General features: G+C 44.2%; 1 protein-coding gene across 3 annotated transcripts in view; it reads left to right on the plus strand.

The window, feature by feature from the left end:
- The window catches only part of CLGN (calmegin), a 510,795-nt gene that overhangs the window by 229,587 nt on the left and 258,799 nt on the right, over nucleotides 1-22,409 (plus strand). For all 3 annotated transcript variants that reach the window (XM_069630884.1, XM_069630885.1, XM_069630886.1), the window contains one exon: nucleotides 11,831-12,020. In XM_069630884.1, coding sequence (XP_069486985.1) covers nucleotides 11,831-12,020 — 190 coding nt within the window. The remainder of the gene's footprint in view (nucleotides 1-11,830; nucleotides 12,021-22,409) is intronic.

Genomic DNA, 22,409 nt, shown 5'->3' on the forward strand with positions numbered 1-22,409 from the left:
TGTTTTGGACAAAATGAAATGGCTGTGGCACATGCGCAAGTATACTCCTTCCCCAAGTTGCAGGCCGCCACCCCCTCAAAAATCGCGTCATGGGAGACGTGACGGTGACACAGCAATCTCTTCCTTCCCTAACAACCAAGTTCTGCAAATCCGCATTTCCGCACAGTAAGTATGGAATTGTGCTACCCCTTCCCTTCCTTAATGGGTTGTTGGAATGTGCAAAAGTGAACATTAGTAATGATAGTGTTGCTAAGTGTGTGTGGTATGCTTTTATTCCTGAAATAGCGTTCACACTCAGCAGCACACAGTCCTCCTCGCAATGTTTGCAATGAAGTGAAAGATAAGTGTCCTATGGAATAACCACACTCACAATGACGCATCCGTAAAACGGCAGCAGGCTCCGCGTGGCTGCATGTTGTTCACCACCTATCAATCCGTGTGGAATGGACGTTGGTGCGTACTGCAAGTACAGGCATGTGTATGTGTGCCTCTGTGTCCTCGTAACATCAGCACTCCGTAGCATATGCAAAGGAACGTTAATTTGGTTGGGGCGTGCATCCATGTCCTACAGATAGGTATGCAAATAAGCATCCAAACTGGTGCACCGTAGGTGCAGCATCTTCTCAAAATGGTCGGCACACGTGTTGCGCACTGTTAGTCCGTTGAAAATTGGCAACAGTGTGCATAGTAGACCCATGCACATGCGCACAAAGCAGTGCACCCAAAACGCGTCCAGTGGACAGTTGTCCAAAAGCATAGATGGGATCATTCTGTGGGCAAAAATGTGTAGGGATGTTAACGTTTCAAAAATCGTACCTACCATAACGGGTAATGATGGCACATCAACTTCACCCAATGAAATGACAGGACACAACATCACAGGAAATTATTTTACATTAACTTTCACCTTATGACATCACAGGAAATTACCTCAGATTGTATATGGCCTTCAAGAGATCACAGGAGTAAAGTGCCTGGTATGATCCATCCCATATCCTCTGACCCATCATGATAAAGAGAAGTACCAAATGAGTGAAGTGTACATAGTGTCACCAGTTTCTTCCTCAGCACAACACAATTTTCTCTTGAAACGTATGAATAACAACAATGTAATTCACCATTCACTTTGGATTTTTAGAACTGGATGAAACCTACTGAACAATGTATAAAATAACGACAGATGTACTACTTCTGTAAGAATGAACAATTTGAAGAGGTCTTGGTAAAAAAAAAACAATATGTCAGTGAGTAAAGACGAGCAAATAAAAAAAATGATAATAGTGTACTCAGTAGGTAAATAGAGTAACTTTTTAAATAGCAAAGTGTACCTTCACATCAAACCGATTTTGTTTTGTAGAGGCCTAACAAACCCTACATTTAAAAAAAAAAGTGTTCTTGGTGTTACAAACCATAATGTTACATTGAAATAAGTAAGCATCAGAAAAATGGGCCCAAATTATGAGCAAACATACAATACAAAGAAGGGCCTCCCTAGCTTAACACCCAACAGTTACCAGGAGCTACATTTCACTCCCACACCAACTACTGCCAAACAAGGAGACCTATGTCAATTTGGGACAATCTGTAATTAAACATTATGACACATCTACATCAAACACATGCGAGAAAACAATCCTTAGTCATTCAAGAAAAAGTCCTCTACATGTGTTTCACTACAAAGTGTGGATCTACAGGAGGTGAAAAGTACTGTTATGTTCATTTATCCTATTTATGATTTGTTTTGTAATTTCACCAGACACTTTGTCAACTCTGTTTGTACTGGGTGAATGCAATGGGTGTCATAATACAAGGTTTCTTTGATGGGGAGAAAGAAGGAGATACTTCTTTCCTTGTTGGCCGTGAGGAGGAGTTTCTTTGTTGGGTCAGAGAATCCTTTAAATGTGCTTTTCTTTTGTACGTTGACCGTATTCTTGTGTGTTCGGATTGCTTAAAGGATTGGATTGTGTGTCATGTCTTTATAAAATTATATCACTGTAACCAACAAACAATCTCATGCAACAGTGCCTCCAGGGCCTTGGGCTGCTAGTGAGCTTTACAAAGCCAAATAAATAAATAAATAAATAACTAAATAAACAAATAAAACATAACATATCACTCAGTTTCCTGCACAGGCAATGTCATCTGACAAGGAACACATACAGTATTGGGGGTTTCTGAAAGGTGCATAGAGGAACAAACAACACATCACTGACTTTGCTACACAGTCACTCAATCCTCACAAGGTACAAATACACATACACTGGTGGGGGTGTGTGCAAAGTGCATTAGGGACTTTCATAATATATCACTCATTTTCCTACATAATCTGTCAGACCGCACACGGTACACAAACACTGTGGGGGTCCTCTGAATGTTCTTGAGCAGATTGTCACAAATGCATGTGACAGACCTTGGTAGACTGGGGTAGAAGAGTGTCTCTTGAAACAATTTGTCAAAGTAATTGGGTGTCTTTCACTTTTCCCAATGTTGGAATGGCTAAAAGTGGTGTGCTACAGTGCGTCTGCAAATAACAGCAACCATTTCACTCTGGTTGAGTACGCACAGTAGTGGACAAATTTAATAACGTCTCTTCCTGTCACCCACGCCTGCAGCAGCGACAGTCCCCATTGTCCCCAAGTCATATTTAGCTTGCACCAAAAGGGACTATACGCACATGCGTTTACCCAAGGACGGCGACGGCCTTGTCCAGATGAAGCTGAAACATTACTTCATCCCTTTGCAGTGTCTTCTTTGCAGCACAGCGACATTGTGTACTCATACAAAGTTGCACACGCTTCCACCAATAACATTGAAGAGCTCTCCATGTCACAGTATTAGTTGTTTACAACAGGCCTCTGGGTACACACAGTGGCAACAAACGTTGTTGCCCAATCCCTGTGGCTGTACAGTCCCATGGCCATAGCCGGCATCCTGAAATTCCCCGGATGTGGCTTTTGAACTGCGTGACGACAGCAGTGCCAATGTGACAAGCCGACCACACCGACGGTGCGCGTGGGCCCTCATTTCAGGGACAGGAGCTGGACTCTGTGACAGCGGCAAAGGATAGGGTTGAGCAATGTACGCAGTATTTTTTGGAAAGGGTAGGCTTACAAACACATCCCTATGTTCCATTGCACATGCATACATGTTTGTGAACAATGTACGGGTGCTTTCCGGATGAAAAATGTGCCCAACAATCCGCCCAAAAGGCACACCATAGAAGTGCTGTGTAATGTGTTCGCGGCTTTTGTGAGCAGCAGAGTACGGCATATAGGTAAGCCCTGAAAAATAATACTGCACCAAATCTGCTAACCTACAGTACATCTGCAACTAGTACCAACCATGTCACTGTGCCTAAGTATGGACAGTACTGGAGAAAATTATGAACGGGCCTTGCTGGCACCCACACCCGCAGCAGCAATAGTCCACATTGTGGCAATATCATTGGTAACTTGCAGAAAAAGGGAGTTTACGCACATGCGTGTACCCAACGGCGGCGACGGCCTTGTCCAAAAGAAGCGCAAACATTCCTTCTTCCCTTTCCATTGTGTTCTTTACAGCACGGTGTCATTGCGTAGTTGTAAAAAGTTGCACACGCTTCCAGCAATGGGAATGAAGAGCTCTCCATTTAACAGTATTACTTCTGTACAACAGGCCTCTGCGTCCACACCACGGCCACAAACGCTGTTGTGCAATCCCTGTGGCTGTACAGTCCCATTTCCATTACCCCCATCTTCAAAGTCCCTGGATCTGCCTTTGGAGCTGCGTGCGGCCGTGGGGGAAGAACTTGCAACCAGGGTACCGGAAGGTCGTTGTATGAGGCGGCTGTCAAAAAAGCATTTAATTTTTATTTTTTTTACAAGCTTGCACAAAACACCTTTTCTTTCGGATAGTATTTGCTTTTCTGTTTTCTTGTGCGCACATTCTTATAGTAAAATCTTCACTACTTCTTGTAGATGGACAAACAACACAGCATTACCGGTGGGCGACAAAGAAATGCCATTTTCTTGAAAAAAACGCTGGATTCCCACAACTAATGAGGTAATTGTTGCAGAAGAACATTCCAGCACTGGACACAAACGTGTACATTCTTCTGTTAATGAGACAACTTCCTGCCTCGGGCTCCGAACAACATCCAGGAGCTATGTCCATACTGTTCGTGATGTTATGGATGAGAAAAGCACCTTCGCAGTGGAAAAAAAGCCACTTCACTAGATTTACCAACCTCCTCAGTTGACGGAACAAACCTGCACAACCCGGGTAAACCATATGCATGCCGCCGTAGTGGTTGACGACAACATCTGCTCTACCAAAAGTGGACAACTCTTTGCAAAATGCATGCATGTCAGCGAAACTACACACGGACACAGCGTTCCACAATGTGTGCACTCCTTCGAAGCCAAAATTACCAGCAAGGTTTCTTTCCAGAGCATACTTGCGGATCTGTCACAAAGGCATCACCCAAAGTCCAGACAATGCGTTTCGCCATGTCAACCATCCACACTGCGCACTGTAGAAAGTACATTTTCACCGCCCCTTCTTGTGAACCACACCCACAGTACCTCATTTGGTAATCTGCACAGTCCCATGGACATTGGCCAGCATGGTGAGAAGGACAGATTGTGGCATGTGCAGTGCTCAAAAGTCTGTGAGGGCCGCACCCCAGTAAAGCAGGAGCCATCCATCTTCCCTTTCCACTACCTTCTCTCTGGCGCTACCTCATTGGATACGAGTAAATGGGCACACACGATTCCTCCAATGCCATGGAAGACGTTAGCATCTAACACTGTTTGTTTTACACAACACTTCGTTGGTACCGTTACAAAATTATTCTGCTACTGTGCTGTTACCGCACAGCATGTGCAGTACATAAGTTAGTGCAAATTGCAAGATTAGTGCATCCACATGAGCTCCCAGCAACACAAAATGCTTACTAGTGTAGTACCAGTGCCTGTCCGCACAGTATGTGCCACACATGCGCCATTACATTGTTTAAAACTACACTGCTTTCTTTCCCATCCTCTACCATCAAGTGGCACTTCAGTGACATGTGTGTACAACCCTTCTCATTTATCCATATCATCCCTTGTAATACCGAAACAGGATCTTTCTGCTTTCCTGTCCAGAATGGAACAGAATGTTTTCCCCATTAACCCATTGCCTACAGATATTGGCCAAATATGTCACCTAGAGCAGCATGGAATGTAAGTTTCCAAGCTAAATCAACTGTACAAAATATCATTATCTACACAGCTGTACTTGTTTCTAGGATACACTATTGCAACACTCTTTTCAAATCTGCCATCTTGTACTCTATGCCCTCTACCACACATGCAGAACAGTAGCGCCCAACTTCCAGTGGTATCTGTCCTACACTCAAATATCGCTAATAGCTCCCAGTGGCTACAAGTCATAAAGTGAAAAGACATTATGCATTATGAAGAAGGCCTTCTGGGCCCTGGGACCGCAATATCTTGAACAGTCGCTTTTGCAAGAACCCAGTTGGTGGTACTTGTTTTTTTTTGCCTGAGGCCTCCATCTACAACAGCCTCCCTACCTCCCTCAAACTGGAGGATAAGCATTGCTGGTTCCGAAAGCACCGGAAAGGCTTTCTCTTACCGTCTGCCGTTTGTGCTCCTCTCCCCGGCTGCCTGACTACCATACTCTTACTGTGCACTGTCCACTCTGACATGTTGGCCCATGTGACTTCCCCCCGCCAGGCAAACCCCTAAACTGCCTTTGTAGGGAACCAAGAACATGGCGAGTGTTCCCTGTATCCCTAACATTTCCTACACCACCGCATGTGTCCGCTTATCGGTGCACTTGTAGCAAGGGGCCCGTATTTTCACTTACTATTACTTCTTGTTCATCCCATGTACTGTAACTTCCCCTCCCTCGACCCATACACTTGGGCGATGTACGTGACACCTGCCCCAGTAGGGTCGAATTCTCTGTCGCCCCTGTGTTTGCGCTCCCTTGGCGCATTGTGCTTTCGTTAACGTCTCTATGGCCTCATTACAAATGCCATGCCATACAATTCCACATTATACCATAGCATACACACAATTAATGCACAACAGTACGATGGCTGCCACTTTCTGTGTACTCTACAAAGTTCTTCCATTTTTTCCGCTGTACCCCATTAAGTGCACACTTCCCAGAAACATCGCTGAAAAGCAGCAGTGCTTCCATGTTACAGCCTTGAAACAATTGCATACTGTTCATGCCTACCCCCAGGATACCTGCCCCTTATTTTCCACACTACCACCATACCCTTCTGCACTTCTTTGTACAAACAAGCATGCTGCCACAGTGTTTCTGTACACACCACTCCCACTAACCTTCTACAGCACTGTCTGTCCCACCAAACTTTAATTTCCATTCCTCCCATCCAAACAATTGCTACATGTGGCACGTGTAATCGTGAAAGTACAGCGTAATCCACTCAATGTTCGTACTAGCGAAGGGGGAGGAGATGGCAGGAAAAAATGTGAAACAGGGTAGGGGTTTCGATCTGCAGTACTGTCTCAGAAAGTACTTGTTTTTTTCAGTTTTTTCCTCTTGTCCTGTTTTTGTTTTGTACGCACTTGCATACAATTTATTTTCTTGTGTCCTTTTCCAATGAGTGTCGGATTCCTTGTCCTCGTCACATTTGTAAGTACTGAACATGAACATTTACCTTATACTTGTACAGGATTGTCTGCAACGCTTCCTGCAGAGTACCAAACAAAACAGCATTGCCAATGGAGGTGAAAAACATGTCATTTCCTTGAAACCACTGCAAATGTTGCTTGTTCATGCTGTCATAGTGGGTACAGAACATTGCAGCACTATACATACACACATACATAAAACACCTCCCGACCTCTGGCTGTGGCCAAATTACACCGTCATTGTCCCATGAACCTCTTGGTGGGATGCAGGAGAAAATCACCTTGGCTGTGGGAAGAAATGTGCATCACTGCTCTCGTCACCTTCTTCAGGTGACGTAGCAAACATGAACAGGACATGTACCTCAAATGTAGTCGTCCATAATGCAGGACCACAACATGCACAGTAACGACGCAGGCCACACATGTACAAAGGAAAACCACACCCAGCACAAAACAACAGATACATACAGGTTAACAAGTGTCCAGCTGCACGCTGGTCACCCCTAGGAACTTCTAAACATGCGCTACATCACCATTACACCGGCACACCACACTACAGAAGTACTGACTCCATAAGATCCAGCCGTGCACTTCACAGTGTACAAATTGCAACCGATCCCCACAACGATTCAACCAACATGTTATGCCATCATCACAAACCACACACACAGGCCAACAATGCGAAAGCTACTTCACCTCGGTGCACCGATTTCACGGTGCACTGTGGGCACCCATTCATCGAAAGGGCTACAGCCTTAGCACACGCATCATGCCCTACTGCACTGTTCGATTCAAGTTTCATGTGCTCTGCTTTGCCCTCACTGACCGCTAGCCCATCACCACACATAGCACAACCTAGCACAACCCATATTTCACTCCTCCTATCATGTCTAATGCACTCCCCAGCTTCAATGGGCCCTGCCAATTTTCACCCTGGCCCCAACTGCCCATGCATGGCTCCATGGCGTTCTGCTATCTGTGCAAAACCAGTACATAAGTGGCTGTGTACATTCTCCATATTGCAACTTTCTGCTGCAGATCACTTCCATATTGCAACTGTCTAATGCTCATAACTTCCTTTGAAAGGCCAATGCATTCAAACACTTCGTGAAGCAAGTCTTTTATAAGGGCCTACTCATAGCAAACACAATTGCAGCCATGTGCCTCACTGAGGCAATGATGAACACCATATGGTCATTTAGGCATACTACCTCACTTATGCTGTTCAGCCAAGTATACAATATTCTCTGCAACCAGTCTGTCCACCTCAACTAATTCAAATGCATACTGAGGTACAATTACATGGCTACATGATGTTGTGCTGGCTGTGAAGAAGGCCTAGCCTGTAGGGTATATGGCCGAAGGCCTGTGGCCTTCGGCCATGCACCTAACACTCTAGGTCGTGCCCACACCCACCACAACTTAACCAAGCCAATCAGGCCACCATGTACACATTTGAAGAAAGCCAACATTGCCTCCACCACTTCCACCCAACCAGCACACCACAATACAGGGATACACGTACACATGTTCCACTTACCATAATGTACAAACATATTGCTGTATTTTGCACCACAAATTACTTGCTATCACAATACGTTGTAAGTATGGCACCCTGGGAGCACATTCTGCTCAACATTGGGCCTGCTCTCGAACCCTGTACTACGTGCATGTAAGCAATGCTGCGTTGCAAACTGCCGTACTAACTAATTTGCGCAAAGCACACTACGGAACCACATATAGGAAGCAGAACCACCATAACGTCATCCATATTTACAATATTCCATTACTGCACGCAAGGGACACACTGCAGCACTGCTCACTGGAACATCTCCACCCACACACCTACAACCTTAGGTTGTTCCACGAATCACTACCCCCATACAACCACTCACAAACCAAGAATGTGGCACCTACTTTAAACCTGTGGACATAACTTCTCAGCCAGTGGACATACTTACCTCTCCTACTGATGCAGCCATGCATCCAGGGCAGTACGGACTTACCTCTCACAGCACACCATAGTGCACGCTATGTTGCAATGGTATTGTCTTCTACAATGCACTCTCCTTTTTCAAATGTGCCTGCCACCACTCATCACATCAACCCATCACCCTACAACTGCCATACCACACATAAGGCTCCCTGCAATCACCACACAACTTTGTTTCCTCTTCAGGTAACCGCACCTTCCCATACTGTAAGCCGATACCGATGGCACACCACCGTCTTCTTCTCATGACATTTCTGACATAAACCGCTACTCACTGGGGCCCCCTTTCCATACCTTCTTCCCACCACCTGCTGCCGTGCACTATGTTTTTCACGGCCTTTCGCTGCCGCAGTGTCCTCCCATACAACATGCCGCCGTCATACCAAACTTTTCTAACACATCCCGTCACCGCCCACTGCAGTACACTCAAAATTATACCAGTGCAGTCACTCAAAATATCACCCGCGCAGTCAACAGCAAAAATGGGACGCCGGAGCACACCCATATACTACTACAATGTTAGTGCGCACAATGCTACGTACAAAAGGCCCAGCCACACACACCACTACCCTATCGTCCGATACACCATGGTTGCATCTCAGTACAACTTTGATGCAGAGCACGCTTCCCTCCAGCCAACCACGGGCCACGTCCACTGTTCACCTACAGCAAGCCACACCGCATGCCAATCACACTGCGGACCGTGGAGTGAACAGGGAAAAGAGTCCGCAAGCGGACCCAGATATCACGTATTTTTTTAACCATATATTTCAGTTCTTTGTAACAAAATTACTGCTCTGATTTCCCCCAAACACACAAAAGCATGTTTTCTGACCCAGGCCCCCGCTCCTGCCGTAAATTTGGTGAAAATCCGTACATCCGTTCAGCCTGTAGCCATGAGCAAAATTTTTCCCCATTCAGTCTATGGAAAAACAACATTTTTTGGGACAACCCTAAACCTTCGGCCCCCCTGCACCAAACCTTACCCAACTTGGCAAAAGGATTCAGAGCCGCCCATGTACATGTACATTTTTTGCAATGTTTGGTGATGATTTGTCCAGGGGGAACCAAGTTATAAGCCGCCGAAAAAGTGCTCTTCCTATGAGTTTAGCAGCTTCACCATAACTACACGCCTGCTACCGCTGGCCGTGTAACGAGTTCTGAAAAGCTGACATTTTAGTTGAAGTTGGACTTCAATCCAAATTGTAACAGATCCTTCCCTGGGGCATGAACTTCTCAACAGGGCTACTATTCTAAAACTTTCAGAAGAAACTTTCATGAAGCTGAACGACAAGATCACCTTATAAGAATTTAGACCCAGAATCATGAGTTTGAGGAATAGAAAAGCTGTATGCTCAGCCAGATCCGACATTTTATTTTATTAATATCTTGAGATTTCTTCAATATTCACTAACATTTTAAGTGTGTCTCAGTATCATACCCAAGTTGTTGGATAAAGTCTTATTTAACTCTCACTGTGAAATATGAAAAAAGATGCTTAGAGATTGATTTCGCTGCTCAGAGGCAAACGTTGCTGCTGTTTGCCAGAGAAACAAATAGTCTGAGCAGGATCCAAAATGTGGTTGTCTTGTTTAAGTATGGGAGACTTTCCTTAGAGATCTTGTGGTGATAACATCCTGTGGGGGTCCTGAGCATTTTGAGGAATCTTGAAATAGATTCATTTCATTTAATAGATTCATTTAATACTAGAAACAAAATGAGTATTTGATTATTTTTGTAGTGTCATCTGATACACTCAGTGACGTCAATTGACCGCAATTTCAGGGGCAGCTGAAGCAACATCCTGTGACTAATGACATCACAGGATCTGTCACTCTCAGTGTCTCAGAACTCACAGGACGTGGGGCCAAATAACTGCTGGGTTTGGAGTCACTTTCAGGACTCCTGTAGCACAAGCATTGCCCAAGACCATGGTTCCACCACAGCTGGTTTCCCCTTCTTCAACATGGATAGAGGAACCTGGGCAGGTTATGGACCATAGAGCAAGGGTGTAGCTTTGCATTTTGTGTCTCCCAAATCTGAGACCACATCACTTAGATCAGGGAAGAGCCATGGTCTTGGGAGGGAGGGCTTTGTATCACTTGGTTCGACTTTCTGTTTGTCAATGGCTCCCATATTGGCAAGAATGGCAGAAAAAACATCTTCCAGCCAGGTCACAATCATGGATGGTCATGTATGATATGAAAACTATACATACTAGAAGAGCTTATTCAATCTTTCTTTTTCCTTTAATTGGTAGAAAATGATTCCCATAATATGAGTCAAAATATATTTAAATAAATGCTTATTCATTTGAGAATATTTTTGTTGCAATATATGTGTCTAAAGCAGAATAGTAGAGTACCAGAATGGCAAGCCCCTATGTTGCCTTCCGGTTGGAGGATGTCATTCCAGGCTATTGGTAGATAAATAGCACACTAATGTCATAATTATATGTTTGTGTGTATCATGAGCCAATTCACTACGTTTATTCTTGATTAGTGTTATCAGTATTTAGTGTTTACAGCACAAAGTACTGCAAGTCAGCAAACTGTGCACAAACAATGTGCTAAAAGTACTCAAATAAAGAGATAGGGGCACCCTAGGTATAGCAGCCATAATGGGTGCACTGAAGTGTGGGAAATGGTGAGTGTGATGAGAAGGCGATGGGGGAACCCACACCTAAACTTTTAATAGAATGGACAGGGGCTGTAGGTGAAATTTACACCCCTCCAACAAGAAACAGACATCAAGCAGGTGGATGTCAAGACAATTTAGTTTTTTTAACATCCACATTTGCGTCAATGTTTTAAAATCAAGTCATTTTTGTGAACGGGCATTCCATTTTTTGCTATTGCCATTTTTTGTTAATCATTTAATTCTGTGTCCACCATGTGATGACGAAGACTTTGTGGCCCTCAAAACTAATGCATTATACCATGTCAGCATCATATTTTCAGTTAGTCCAAAAAAGGGATCGAAACTTGGATGTAATGTAATCTAATAAACTGGACTCACAATGTAAAACTTGCTTTGTAAATGCCATTAGCTTTGCCACACTTTACTTATAAGCAATATGACGAAATAATATTACTGGCTATTAACTTATTTTTTTTCTGTCACTCTAACTAGACTCTAATTCTTACTCAGACTGTATGTTTCTATGCACTCCCATTACTACTAGTACTGAATCTCGATGACACATTTGAAATATTTGTTGACCAAACATCTGTCAGCAAAGGGCATTTGTTGGAAGACATGACTCCTCCTGTGAACCCACCGGAAGAAATTGAAGACCCAGATGACATAAAACCAGAAGAATGGGATGAGCGACTAAGGATTCCTGATCCCAGTGCTGCCAAGCCAGATGACTGGTGAGTACAAAAACATAAGGATTGGGCAGATGGTTAAAAGGTCAGCTGTTGGAATCAGGGAACCTATCCCTGGCAAATTGAGTGAATGCAGGGACCGTCACTTTATTCCAGAATACATAATTTCCCTTAATTGCCGACATTATAGGTGATTGTAAAACAGGCTAAAACCATATTTCAATGTTATCCAATCAAGAATTGACAAAGGCAATAGCTTTGGATGGTGCGTGGGGATAAGAGTTCATGTCATGCACAGAGACATGCTCAGTCAGATGGTGGCTATTCTGAGTGGAAAGCAAACAGGGGATGGATGTCAAATGGGTGATGGATGAATATGAATATGAGGATTGATTTATGAATAAAAGAAAAGGAGAGGGTGTAAACTAATTATTGTGTCAATAGATGAATGGATAAGGGCGTGGTGCTGGAGTAATGAAGGATTTTGCATATGTATGAATGAATGAGCTTCAGGCAGGTGAATCAATGAGAACGTGAGGATGGGTGAATGAGTGAATGTCAGAACAGTAGTAAGAAGCTGACTGGAAGACCACCTCACTTGACCCCACTGTTTACCATGCAATGGCCAGGAAGTTCACGACACAGCATGTGAGGGTAGGGGAATGAAAAACATGTTCTCAATTAAAAAAAGCCCAACATGTGACAGGATGCGTGATGGTCTTTCAGCAGGAGCCTGCTGTATTTGCTGCCACAGTTTGAATTTGTGGGGAGATTGACAGGTGTTCTTCAGCTGCTCTTCTACCAGCAGCACTATCCAAGGATGTGCACAGTTGACATTGTTGTGTCCCATCCACTCAGTGGCGAAGGCAGCTATTGGTGCCAGGTATGGGCAAGTGACTCCTGAGGAATGATTCAAAATGATTCAAGGTCTCTGGCAGATACTGAAAGCTTTTAGTGTATGGGGCATTAATATTTCCCTTGAATCAGCACAAGGGACATAGTATAGCGAGAGACCCATAGTAATGTAGGAGTATTCAAGTGGCTATTTTGTTTTTTAAAATAATGGATTGAAAATGTGGAATTTGCAGCACAGGATCTGAGCGAAATGGAATAAAGCCATACAATGTACAATCAGTTCAGTAGTTCAGTAGGGTACCATGAAATAATCCAGTAGATACCATGTTACCAACAAGTACATAAGAGCCTTTTGCCTGTGCCCAAAATGTATGGCACTTTTGCAAAGCTGCATCCACAATATATGCCAACATAGCTACTGTGTATTAGTCTGCGATGCTGCACCCACAATATATGTAATCTTTCCCACTGTAAAGCACTTTGATCAAGTCACAAACACATGTCAGCATTGCCACTGTAAATCACTTTCATGAAGCTGTGCCCACAATATGTTCCAGCATTCATACTATAAAACACTTTGATATTGTGCCCACAATACATGCCAGTATTGTCACTGCAAATCACTCTAATTAAACTGTGTCCAGGATATATGCCAGCTGTTCCACTTTCATAACACGTTTGTCTCCATTCCCCCTTATTGATCACACGTTGATGTGGATACAGCCACAATAAAAGCTATCATTTCCGCTTTTATGATGCGCCCCCACCAAACACAAGCATGCATTACACACACACACACACATACACCCACAGAGTATCCCACACTGTCCCACTCACACACACATATTTGCACAAACATCCAAGCAACAGAAAGTTAGGTATCTGAACGTAACAGTACATTTAGGCACAGTCTTCTTTAGAGTTCTATTCTCACGTTTACAGCAAGCGTACTTAATAGGGGAATACGGTGGCTGCGCTCACACAAGTACATTGAACAGTAAATTAACTAATACTCCATATTAAAACGGTCTGTCAAATGTTTGGTATTTGTATATTCCGTATTTTTATTGTTTTATTGTTTTTAGCATTTTTCTATTAAGAGCATAACAGGCACTGTGCTACTTAATTTTTTACTGATTTTATTAATCGTGTACCTAATTCGTAAATGACAGACTTCTCCACTTATTTCGAACGAGGGTGAGTTAGTTATCAGAGCTTAAAAATACTTCAGGCAAGGGGGCATGTCCAAGATGGAGGCCGAGGGACAGTTTGGATCCCTTTATCCTAAGTCAGCGTATCCTAGCTTTATTCTTTGAACAGACATAAAGGTTGGTGGCAATATCTCTAAACTGTGTGTTACCCCTGGGGCATCTGCAGATCATCTGTTTGTGGTAATTACCCTTAATCCTGGAATGACTTAAGCTGCATTGCTGTCGGAGGTGCTGGATGGAGGCACAGTCCGGTGAGGTGCAGAAAGGTGTCTGTGGGCTTTTATCTGCAATCGGAGTGCTTGCCTTCCCGCACAGCACTTGTTTGGTAATGTGGTTTCTGCTGGTACCTGGAGGCCTGTACTGGGATCTGTGTAGAAGCGTGTTAGGGCTGCAGTTGCTTTGTACCTTAATGCAGGGAACAGTCCAAGGACATCGTTGATCGGTTGGATGCGAGTTCACAGGATCTGGGTGCAGAAGATATGAGGCCACTCTACAGCGTTGTGTATTGCAGGTTGTGCAGTAGTTCTTATGGACAAGTAACCCTCTCACTGCAAGCAGCAGTGGGCATAGCAGCGACCAGATCGGATCCATTCTACACTGCTTTGTCCTAGGGATAAAACCCAACTTCACTGTAGAAAGATAGCTCACGTGATGGTAAATGTTTTGGCTGAGCTTGTGCAGAGTAGGACACATTGCAGTGTATTTTATGGACCATTAGAAAATGAATAAACCACACAAGCACCCCCGTTAATCAGCGTCTAAGCAAACCAACACAATTGTCAAGAGCTTTCTATCTCAGAACTATCCTTGACCTGCTCGTATGTCCTCAGTGGTGGGAGGCGACGGTGCGGTGGGTGAATCTGCGCAACGAAAATCTGGGAATCCTTCCAATAGTGACTTCAACTGCCTAATACTGGAGGGTAACAAGCAACTATTTGGTCAGTACATTGCACTCATTCAACTGGGCATTGATACGCTACATGATCGCACAGCCGAGAATGAGCAAATAACTCCTACTATTGAGGATAATCTGAGTGTAGGTAACCACTGAGCTCACCAAACTTAAGAGCCTCAGCACCAAGATGTAACAAAAGCTGTTATATTTGGATAATCATTTGCGCCGTAATAATGTCCGCCTACTTATCTTGGCCGAGAACACAGAAAGGGACGGCCTGGAGTGATTTCTTGAGTGTTTGCTTCCATCACTCTTTCTGGAGGTGGTGTCAATTAAAAGATTAAAGATTAAGCTCACTGGCACAGCACCCGGTAACTGCTGCACTGCCCCACGCTATTATCATCACGCTACTGCTCTACAAGGATACAGTTCATCTACCGTATGCAGAACATGATATGGCTCTGGAGGATAGCTCAGGGGCAACGGAAGCAAGACAACACATAGCACTAAAGGTTCGAGCCCCGGGTTCGCGCTTAGAAAGCTCTCGCGCTTAGAAAGCTCTGGGTATTAAGCACATTATAAATAACCTATCATATCATATCATGATAGGGGAGAGAGTCTGCACAACAGCGTCAGACTGACTTTGTATCCTGATTACAGTGCTGCAACTCAGAAGCTGCGGCAAAAATCTGAGTGAGTCAAGAAAATCCTGCTGCAGCAGAAGTTGCAGCATACGCCGCTGCCACTACCCTGGCTGAGAGTAAACATGGATGGAAAATGCTACTTTTTCAGTAGCTCTGAAGCAGCAATGTCTTATACCGATGCACTACCTCATCCTAGTAGTAAGGGTAATGGTTAGCAGCATTGTTAATACATCTCCTATGCATATATTTGTCTGTATTACTAGTTTAACCAATGGACAAGGCGACAAGTGTGTAATCATTCAGGAGTAAATTCAGCTTTATTTGGAGGCCTGATGTCTTGCCAAATTGAGTTATTGTCATGAATTCTGAGGGGCATTAATATTGTTGTTAAACAGCAGAAAGTGGGTGCTTATCTGTGTAGAAAGCGGGTGACATTTGCAATGCTTCAGACAATCTACTTAACACAAGTCGAGCATGTGAAACTGAGGTTCAGGTGGAAAGGCTAGTTACACTATTCCTCCTTCACTTCATCTGCACGAGGGGTAGCTGTCTGGATAGTTCCTGATGTGCAATTTGCTTTGGAAAAGAATATTCTGATGACACCTGCTATTGGAGTATATTGTGTGTACTAAAGCGTGTCTACTAAATTCATTTGTCGCTAATGTTGTTTATGACTGATACTTTAAACAGATGCCTACTCTCTGTCACAGATTCCACATAAAAACGCTCAGAGTTTTTAGTACAGCTTAAGGGTGTTTATTGAGATCTTTGTGGGGCCTGGGGCCATCCCTCTTTCCCACAGTCATAACACTTAATGGGCTGGAGAAGGGTTTGAGGTCCTGTTTTCCGTGAGTCCAAGGGCGTTGTTGGTCTGGGTCTATGCTCTACCAGGGTTGAAGTGATGCAAGCCAGTCCTTTACTGATAGAACCCCAACTCTTCCTCACCCAGTCAACGGTCAGATGGTTTCTTTGCAAGCCCACTGGATTCTTAGGCATAAAGGGCTGTCTGTTGGTCATTAGCAGTTTGAATGGCCTCCTCCAGAGTGGGCTCATGTAACTCCCAAATGTCTGTTTGCTGGAATGGTGGAAGATGGACTGCTCCAGCACCAGCATCTGTTTTATCTCTTCATACGTTGTGTCCATTAGCCACCTATTTAAGAAATCTTTTATGAGGTACAAGAGTTGCCTAGGAGTCCTCCCCTTGACATAGGCGCAGGCATCGAAGCTGAAACTGATAATGTTCTCTGTCCTACCCCACAATAACCACGACAAACCATGGGTCAACAGTTCCCTCCACTCCATCAAGCAGGAAACTAGATGCCTAGAAAGAGCCTGGTAAAGGAACCTGTGCCCCTCAACCAGGACACCCCTCAGACACTGCTGCAACAAATACAAAACAGCCATACGCAATGCCAAAGCCACCCATTACCTCCAAGAACTGCAATCATACCCAGAAACTATTTAACATCATCAAGTCCCTCTCTAAACCACCACCCACACCTTCTGCACCCACTTCCACTGCAGTATGCAACTCCCTCATGAATCACATAACTCCAAAATACACAATATCAGGACAGGCCTCCCCTCAGCTCTCCCACTCACACCACCACTCCCAAACATTCCAATTCATGGGACACCTTCCACCCCATCAATACTGACATCCTGACTGCCAAAACAAACTGGCTCAACATCCTCAACTCCTGTCTCTCACATGGTACAAACCCCACTACACTCATTACTGGACAAATCTTACCCCTCCTAAAAAGAATATCTTGATCCCCACCTTTCCTGAAAACTACTGCTGCATTACTATCCTACCATACCTTGCCAGAATCATGCAACGCTATTTAACTAGCCAACTGCAACAATACATCACCACTAACAACCTACTCAACCCCTTCCAATCTGGCTTTTGGTCTGGACACAGCACTGAGACTGCTATTCTTCACATCCTCGATGAGGTCCACAGCATCTCACACTCTTTGATCTCTCTGCTGCCTTCAACACTATCAACCACACCATTCTACTAGACATTCTAGCCCCCAGGATGAATCTCTCTGTCACCATACTTGACTGATTCACCACCTTTCTCACTGACAGGACATACTTTGTCTCCATGCCCCCTTATTGATCAGAACCAACCCCAGTCAAATATGGGGGCCCACCGGGCTACTCTGTATCTCCACTCCTCTTCAACCTATATGTTGAATCCCTTAGATAGATCTTTAGCAAACACAACATCCATTTCTACCAATACCAGATGACACACAAATATAGATCCAAATGTTATCCCCTTCACAACTCCACACCCTCCAAACCTGCCTCTCCACCACCACCAACTGGATGGCCACCCACTTCCTCAAACCCAACCTTTCGAAAACGGAATACCTCCTCATCTGCCCATCACCAAAGCGCACACCTGACCCCATCCCCTGGATCCAAGAACTCGCCATGGACAACCCACAGATATCCCTCTCCACACCTGTCAAATCCCTTGGCTTCACCATCGAACCACACCTTTCCTTCAAACACAACATAGTCGCTGTCACCAAAACATGCAATCTACAACCACACCTCCTAGGCAAAAGCAGACCTATCCTTCCTCCTGATGACTTCCTCACTGCAGTGCAAGCACTTAATCGCTCTAAGATGGACTATGGAAATGCTTACCTCACGGGTCTCCCTAACAGCATCCTTGCCCGCCTGACCTATTCGCCACCTACCCAAACATCCACACATCACCCTCGCTCTTGCCCAGCCTGACTGGCTCACCATACCCCAGAGAATTGCCTTCAAAGGATTCTGCATTTTACTCAAAGCCATCCACCTCAAAACTCCATCTTTTCTTCATGACATACTCAAACCCATCAAACCCGTCACATCACATACACAAACACCAGACAAGCCAGCCAACACCTACTACACGTTCCACTCTGCAAACTCACATGCATACAAAAACAAGCATTTACTCACTGGGCACCAAGGGCATGGATCACCCTACCCCTTCACATAGGCACTGCATCCTCCATAACCACTTTCAGAAAGAGCTTCAAAATATACTTGTTTCCCCAGACATAACCTGCCTCCTTCACTGCCATCACTTTTCTATCCTTATGTTCCTATCTTTTCTTGAAAACATTCATTCGTAACTTCTTTTTCACCTCCCACCTTTTAAAACATTGAACCATGTAAGGCATTCTGAGACCCTCTGGGTAGGGCCAGCACTAATGAGATGGCTTTCAGGGATCAGCTCTGTGTTTGAACCTATCCCTTCTTACTGGCCATACTCAATTAGTCAAAACAGGTAGTTTTGTTTCCAATCAAAAACCACTAACACTCATTAGCACCTGGGATGGGGGAGCAGCGACTCAAGCTGAATCGTGGGCTGAAACTGCTGATCTCAGTCCGTGTTACATGGAATCCACAAGCTTCCTCCCGCACTGGACCGCCATCTTCTCCCCACCATCTTTTCCCTTTTTTTTGTTTATATTCCCAACCCCCCTCCCCAGCCCAATTTACCTGATTGTGCCTGCTGCTGCTTCCCTCCGTTTCCCTTTGCCGGCTGCAACGGAAATGGAAGAGGGACTCCATGACGGCTATCTTGAAAATGTAATTTCTATGAATGTACGGGACACCGCTATCAGCACCCCGGGTTACTGCTTTGGTAACCCGTGGTGCTAATGGCATTAGTAACCCGTTCCATGGGCTACGCCGGGTGTAACCTCATTGTGCCCTCGTTAAACGTCCTCGCTTCGCTCGTCCCTTTAACTTGGCCTGTCGGCCGTTACCCCGGGGGTAGCCGGTGGAACGGGTTACTAGCGCCATATAGTTACACAAGGATTTTCTTTGTTTGGTGCCTCTCAGTCTTGCTAAACCCTTCTACTGCAATAGGCCAGACACTCCAGTGGTTTAGTGCAATGTGTAGAGGAGCTAACTTCTAAAAGGGCTTAAATCCCGAAAAGGCCCCCTACTCTGGCCATCCTCTCATTCTTTCGCAGTGCTTTTAGAGTCTATTGAAAAACAGAAATGTACAGGTTGACCTTTCCAATAGTAGTATAAGATAGGTTTGGTTATGTTCTTTTTCATTCTTTAAATTTGCCTTTAGGCAAATTCCACATTGTCCTCCCACTCTCTCTCTCTCTCAGTCTCTTTCTTTCTCACTGGGTAAGTTTTGATTCCTTTTGATATGATTGGTTATTTATAACGCTCTTAATACCCAGAAGTTTCTAAGCACGGACCCGGGAATCGAACCTGTGGTGCCCTGTGTCGTCTTGCTTCCAAGGTGAGCACGTTGCCCCTTAGCTATCCTCCTTCTGTCTTCTATGAGGCAGAAACATTAGAGGGAACAGACAATGCCGATGCAGGTTTGTGCCCATATGAGCCACAGGCTTTACTTCTGTTGATCATAATTGCCCAACTCTGTGACTAAGATACCTTGGGGCCAGAATGGACAATATTATATGTTCTCGGATTTAATCTTTCAACTGCTGATGTTTTCTAAATATGATATTAGAAGATAGACTATTCAGCAGAACATTTTATATGATTGGAACTTCTGCAATGTTGTGTCACTTCTTCTATGGCGTACCAGGCTCAGCTCCAACTATAGTTTATATCTGTGGCTAGTTGTGCATCCATCAAGATGAACCATACAAATGGCAGGTCCATCTTCACACATGAGGTATGCGCGTGTGTCCATTCTCCAGTGTTCGCTGCATGATTGCATTATCTCACGTATGTTCTTAGATTAGGAGTAGCGCAGCTGCTAATTTGAGAACGCTTCCCTAATTAAACCGCCAGTTTCTGTTTTCTTATTCCGAATTTGAGTTTCTTAAAAAATATTTGTACAATATTCAATCTTGAAACACGTCAGCATATTGCATCGTTAAACATTCATGAAAACCAACCGGTGTTTACAAGGCAGCATTTCCTTGTTTCCATTGTTAACTTTAAAATGGGAAATTGTTTGCATTTTTGAAAAGAGTAATATTGTCATTCATATTTTTGCAGCATGCAACCAATGTTTATTGGTTATTAAAATGTTATGAACCATGCTATGGGAATGGCGGGAGAGAGCCACAAATCCATTGATGAAATGCATTCCGATTCCCATTTAGTAATTTGCTGCAAAACTTTCTAAATGGCTTGTTTTTGATGACGAATTTAGCTACATGTTAAACTTCGCTTACTCTGGGTGAGCAGTGCAATGAGCCTGGATGGCAGGGAAGGAATCAGTGTGCAAACAAGTGAACACATTAGACAGCTAAATGTAACTTGTGTAGGTAATCAGCTATATCCAACATGGTGATAAAATGAATTCCCCTACCGCCTCTGGCCCCTAGTTGAGTTGTCAACAAATGTCACTAGCCACAATGGTCTGCCTTGAGCTTAGTTGTTACTTGGTAATGACCCAATCACCTGAAGATCTCGTGCGATTTCTTGATCCTTCCTGAACCAGAATTTATTGTATAGGAGTGTGCAACCACTCCCACTTTTTTGATAAAGACAAACCTACAACTTCCTGAATTGTTGGGTTATAATGTCATGGCCAAATGGTCACCCGATCCTGACCCATCTCTGAGGATTAGCTGAGTGTGACTTTTCGCCTCATTTACTTAGCGCTGCTTCTCATCACCTTATCTGTAAAAGCACCCCAGTCAGCCTCTTTTCCTCTAGGTGCCGCTATTCCCCACTTCTCTATCCTTTTTCTTCCATTTCACTTTGCATTGCCCATTTCCTTAGTATGTTTTTTTTTCCTTGCTCCCCTATTCTCTGGATATTTGTTGCTCTTTTGTCACTTTATCACTGCTGTTCCCTACTCAATGCCTACAGTTTTGCGACATCCGTTTGACTAAACAATTCTACAGGTGAGTCCTTTTACGGCCTGGTCACACTTATAGATTGCATATAGAAGAGAAACCCTACACTATCTCTGAGTAAAGAAATCCAGTGATATTTAAAAAACCTGGAAAAATGGCCACAGAAGTGGCAGTTTTGTTTCAGAGGAGCAAAGGCAAAGGTCTTGCATGAGTGCACAGGGACTTAAAGCCAAGATAGATAGAGGGTGGGTAAGTGTTATAAAGCACAAGCATCTCACTTCGAAAGAGTCTTTGTGGTGCTAAAATCTTAATACCTTATAACATTTAGAAAAAGATAAGATCGCAAATCAAATTGGGAACAAAAAGGTTTACAGGTTTCATCTAAATTCAAGGTTGTGTGATGGATCTGATGGTTACATCACTCCTTTCCCGGCGGTGACTTCCTCCAATGTGGACAGGGGATGGCAGCCACCACCTGATCCTGACCCTGGGGGCTGCCATATGAGGGAGGATCACATGGGGAAGACAACTCTCGGAAGGGGGTGATGGTATCAACGGGTGTGACATGATATCTGCCTTTTCCTTTCCAGGATGAACCTTCCATTTACAACACTCTAATAGCCGATTGTATTACCTCCCCTTCTCTCTCTATGGAGAGTATTGAATGCCTTTTGTTGAGACCTATAGGCAAACCCTCAAACAAGGACTTGCCTTGTAAATCTCCTAAACCCATCTGTCATAACTCCACATACCAATCCTCCCTAACTTACTTGCCATCAAAACCCATTATGAACATTCATCCAACGTTTTCTTGCAAGTTGCTAAAATGGGACTGCTGTTCCCATAAACACTACAACATTGTGACGATGAAGAGGAGTGGAGGAATTCAGAGTAAGGGAAGCCCCGAGCACAAGTAGAACGGGAAATTTAAATCAGGACCGCCAGAAGCTCAAAGAGACGGCTGATGGGAGTGGGCTGTGCCTCTTTGTGTAATCGACAGGCTGGAAGAA

Source organism: Ambystoma mexicanum, chromosome 6q (genome assembly GCF_040938575.1).
Source record: "Ambystoma mexicanum isolate Mex_15411 chromosome 6q, UKY_AmexF1_1, whole genome shotgun sequence".
NCBI classification, from domain to species: Eukaryota; Metazoa; Chordata; class Amphibia; order Caudata; family Ambystomatidae; genus Ambystoma; species Ambystoma mexicanum.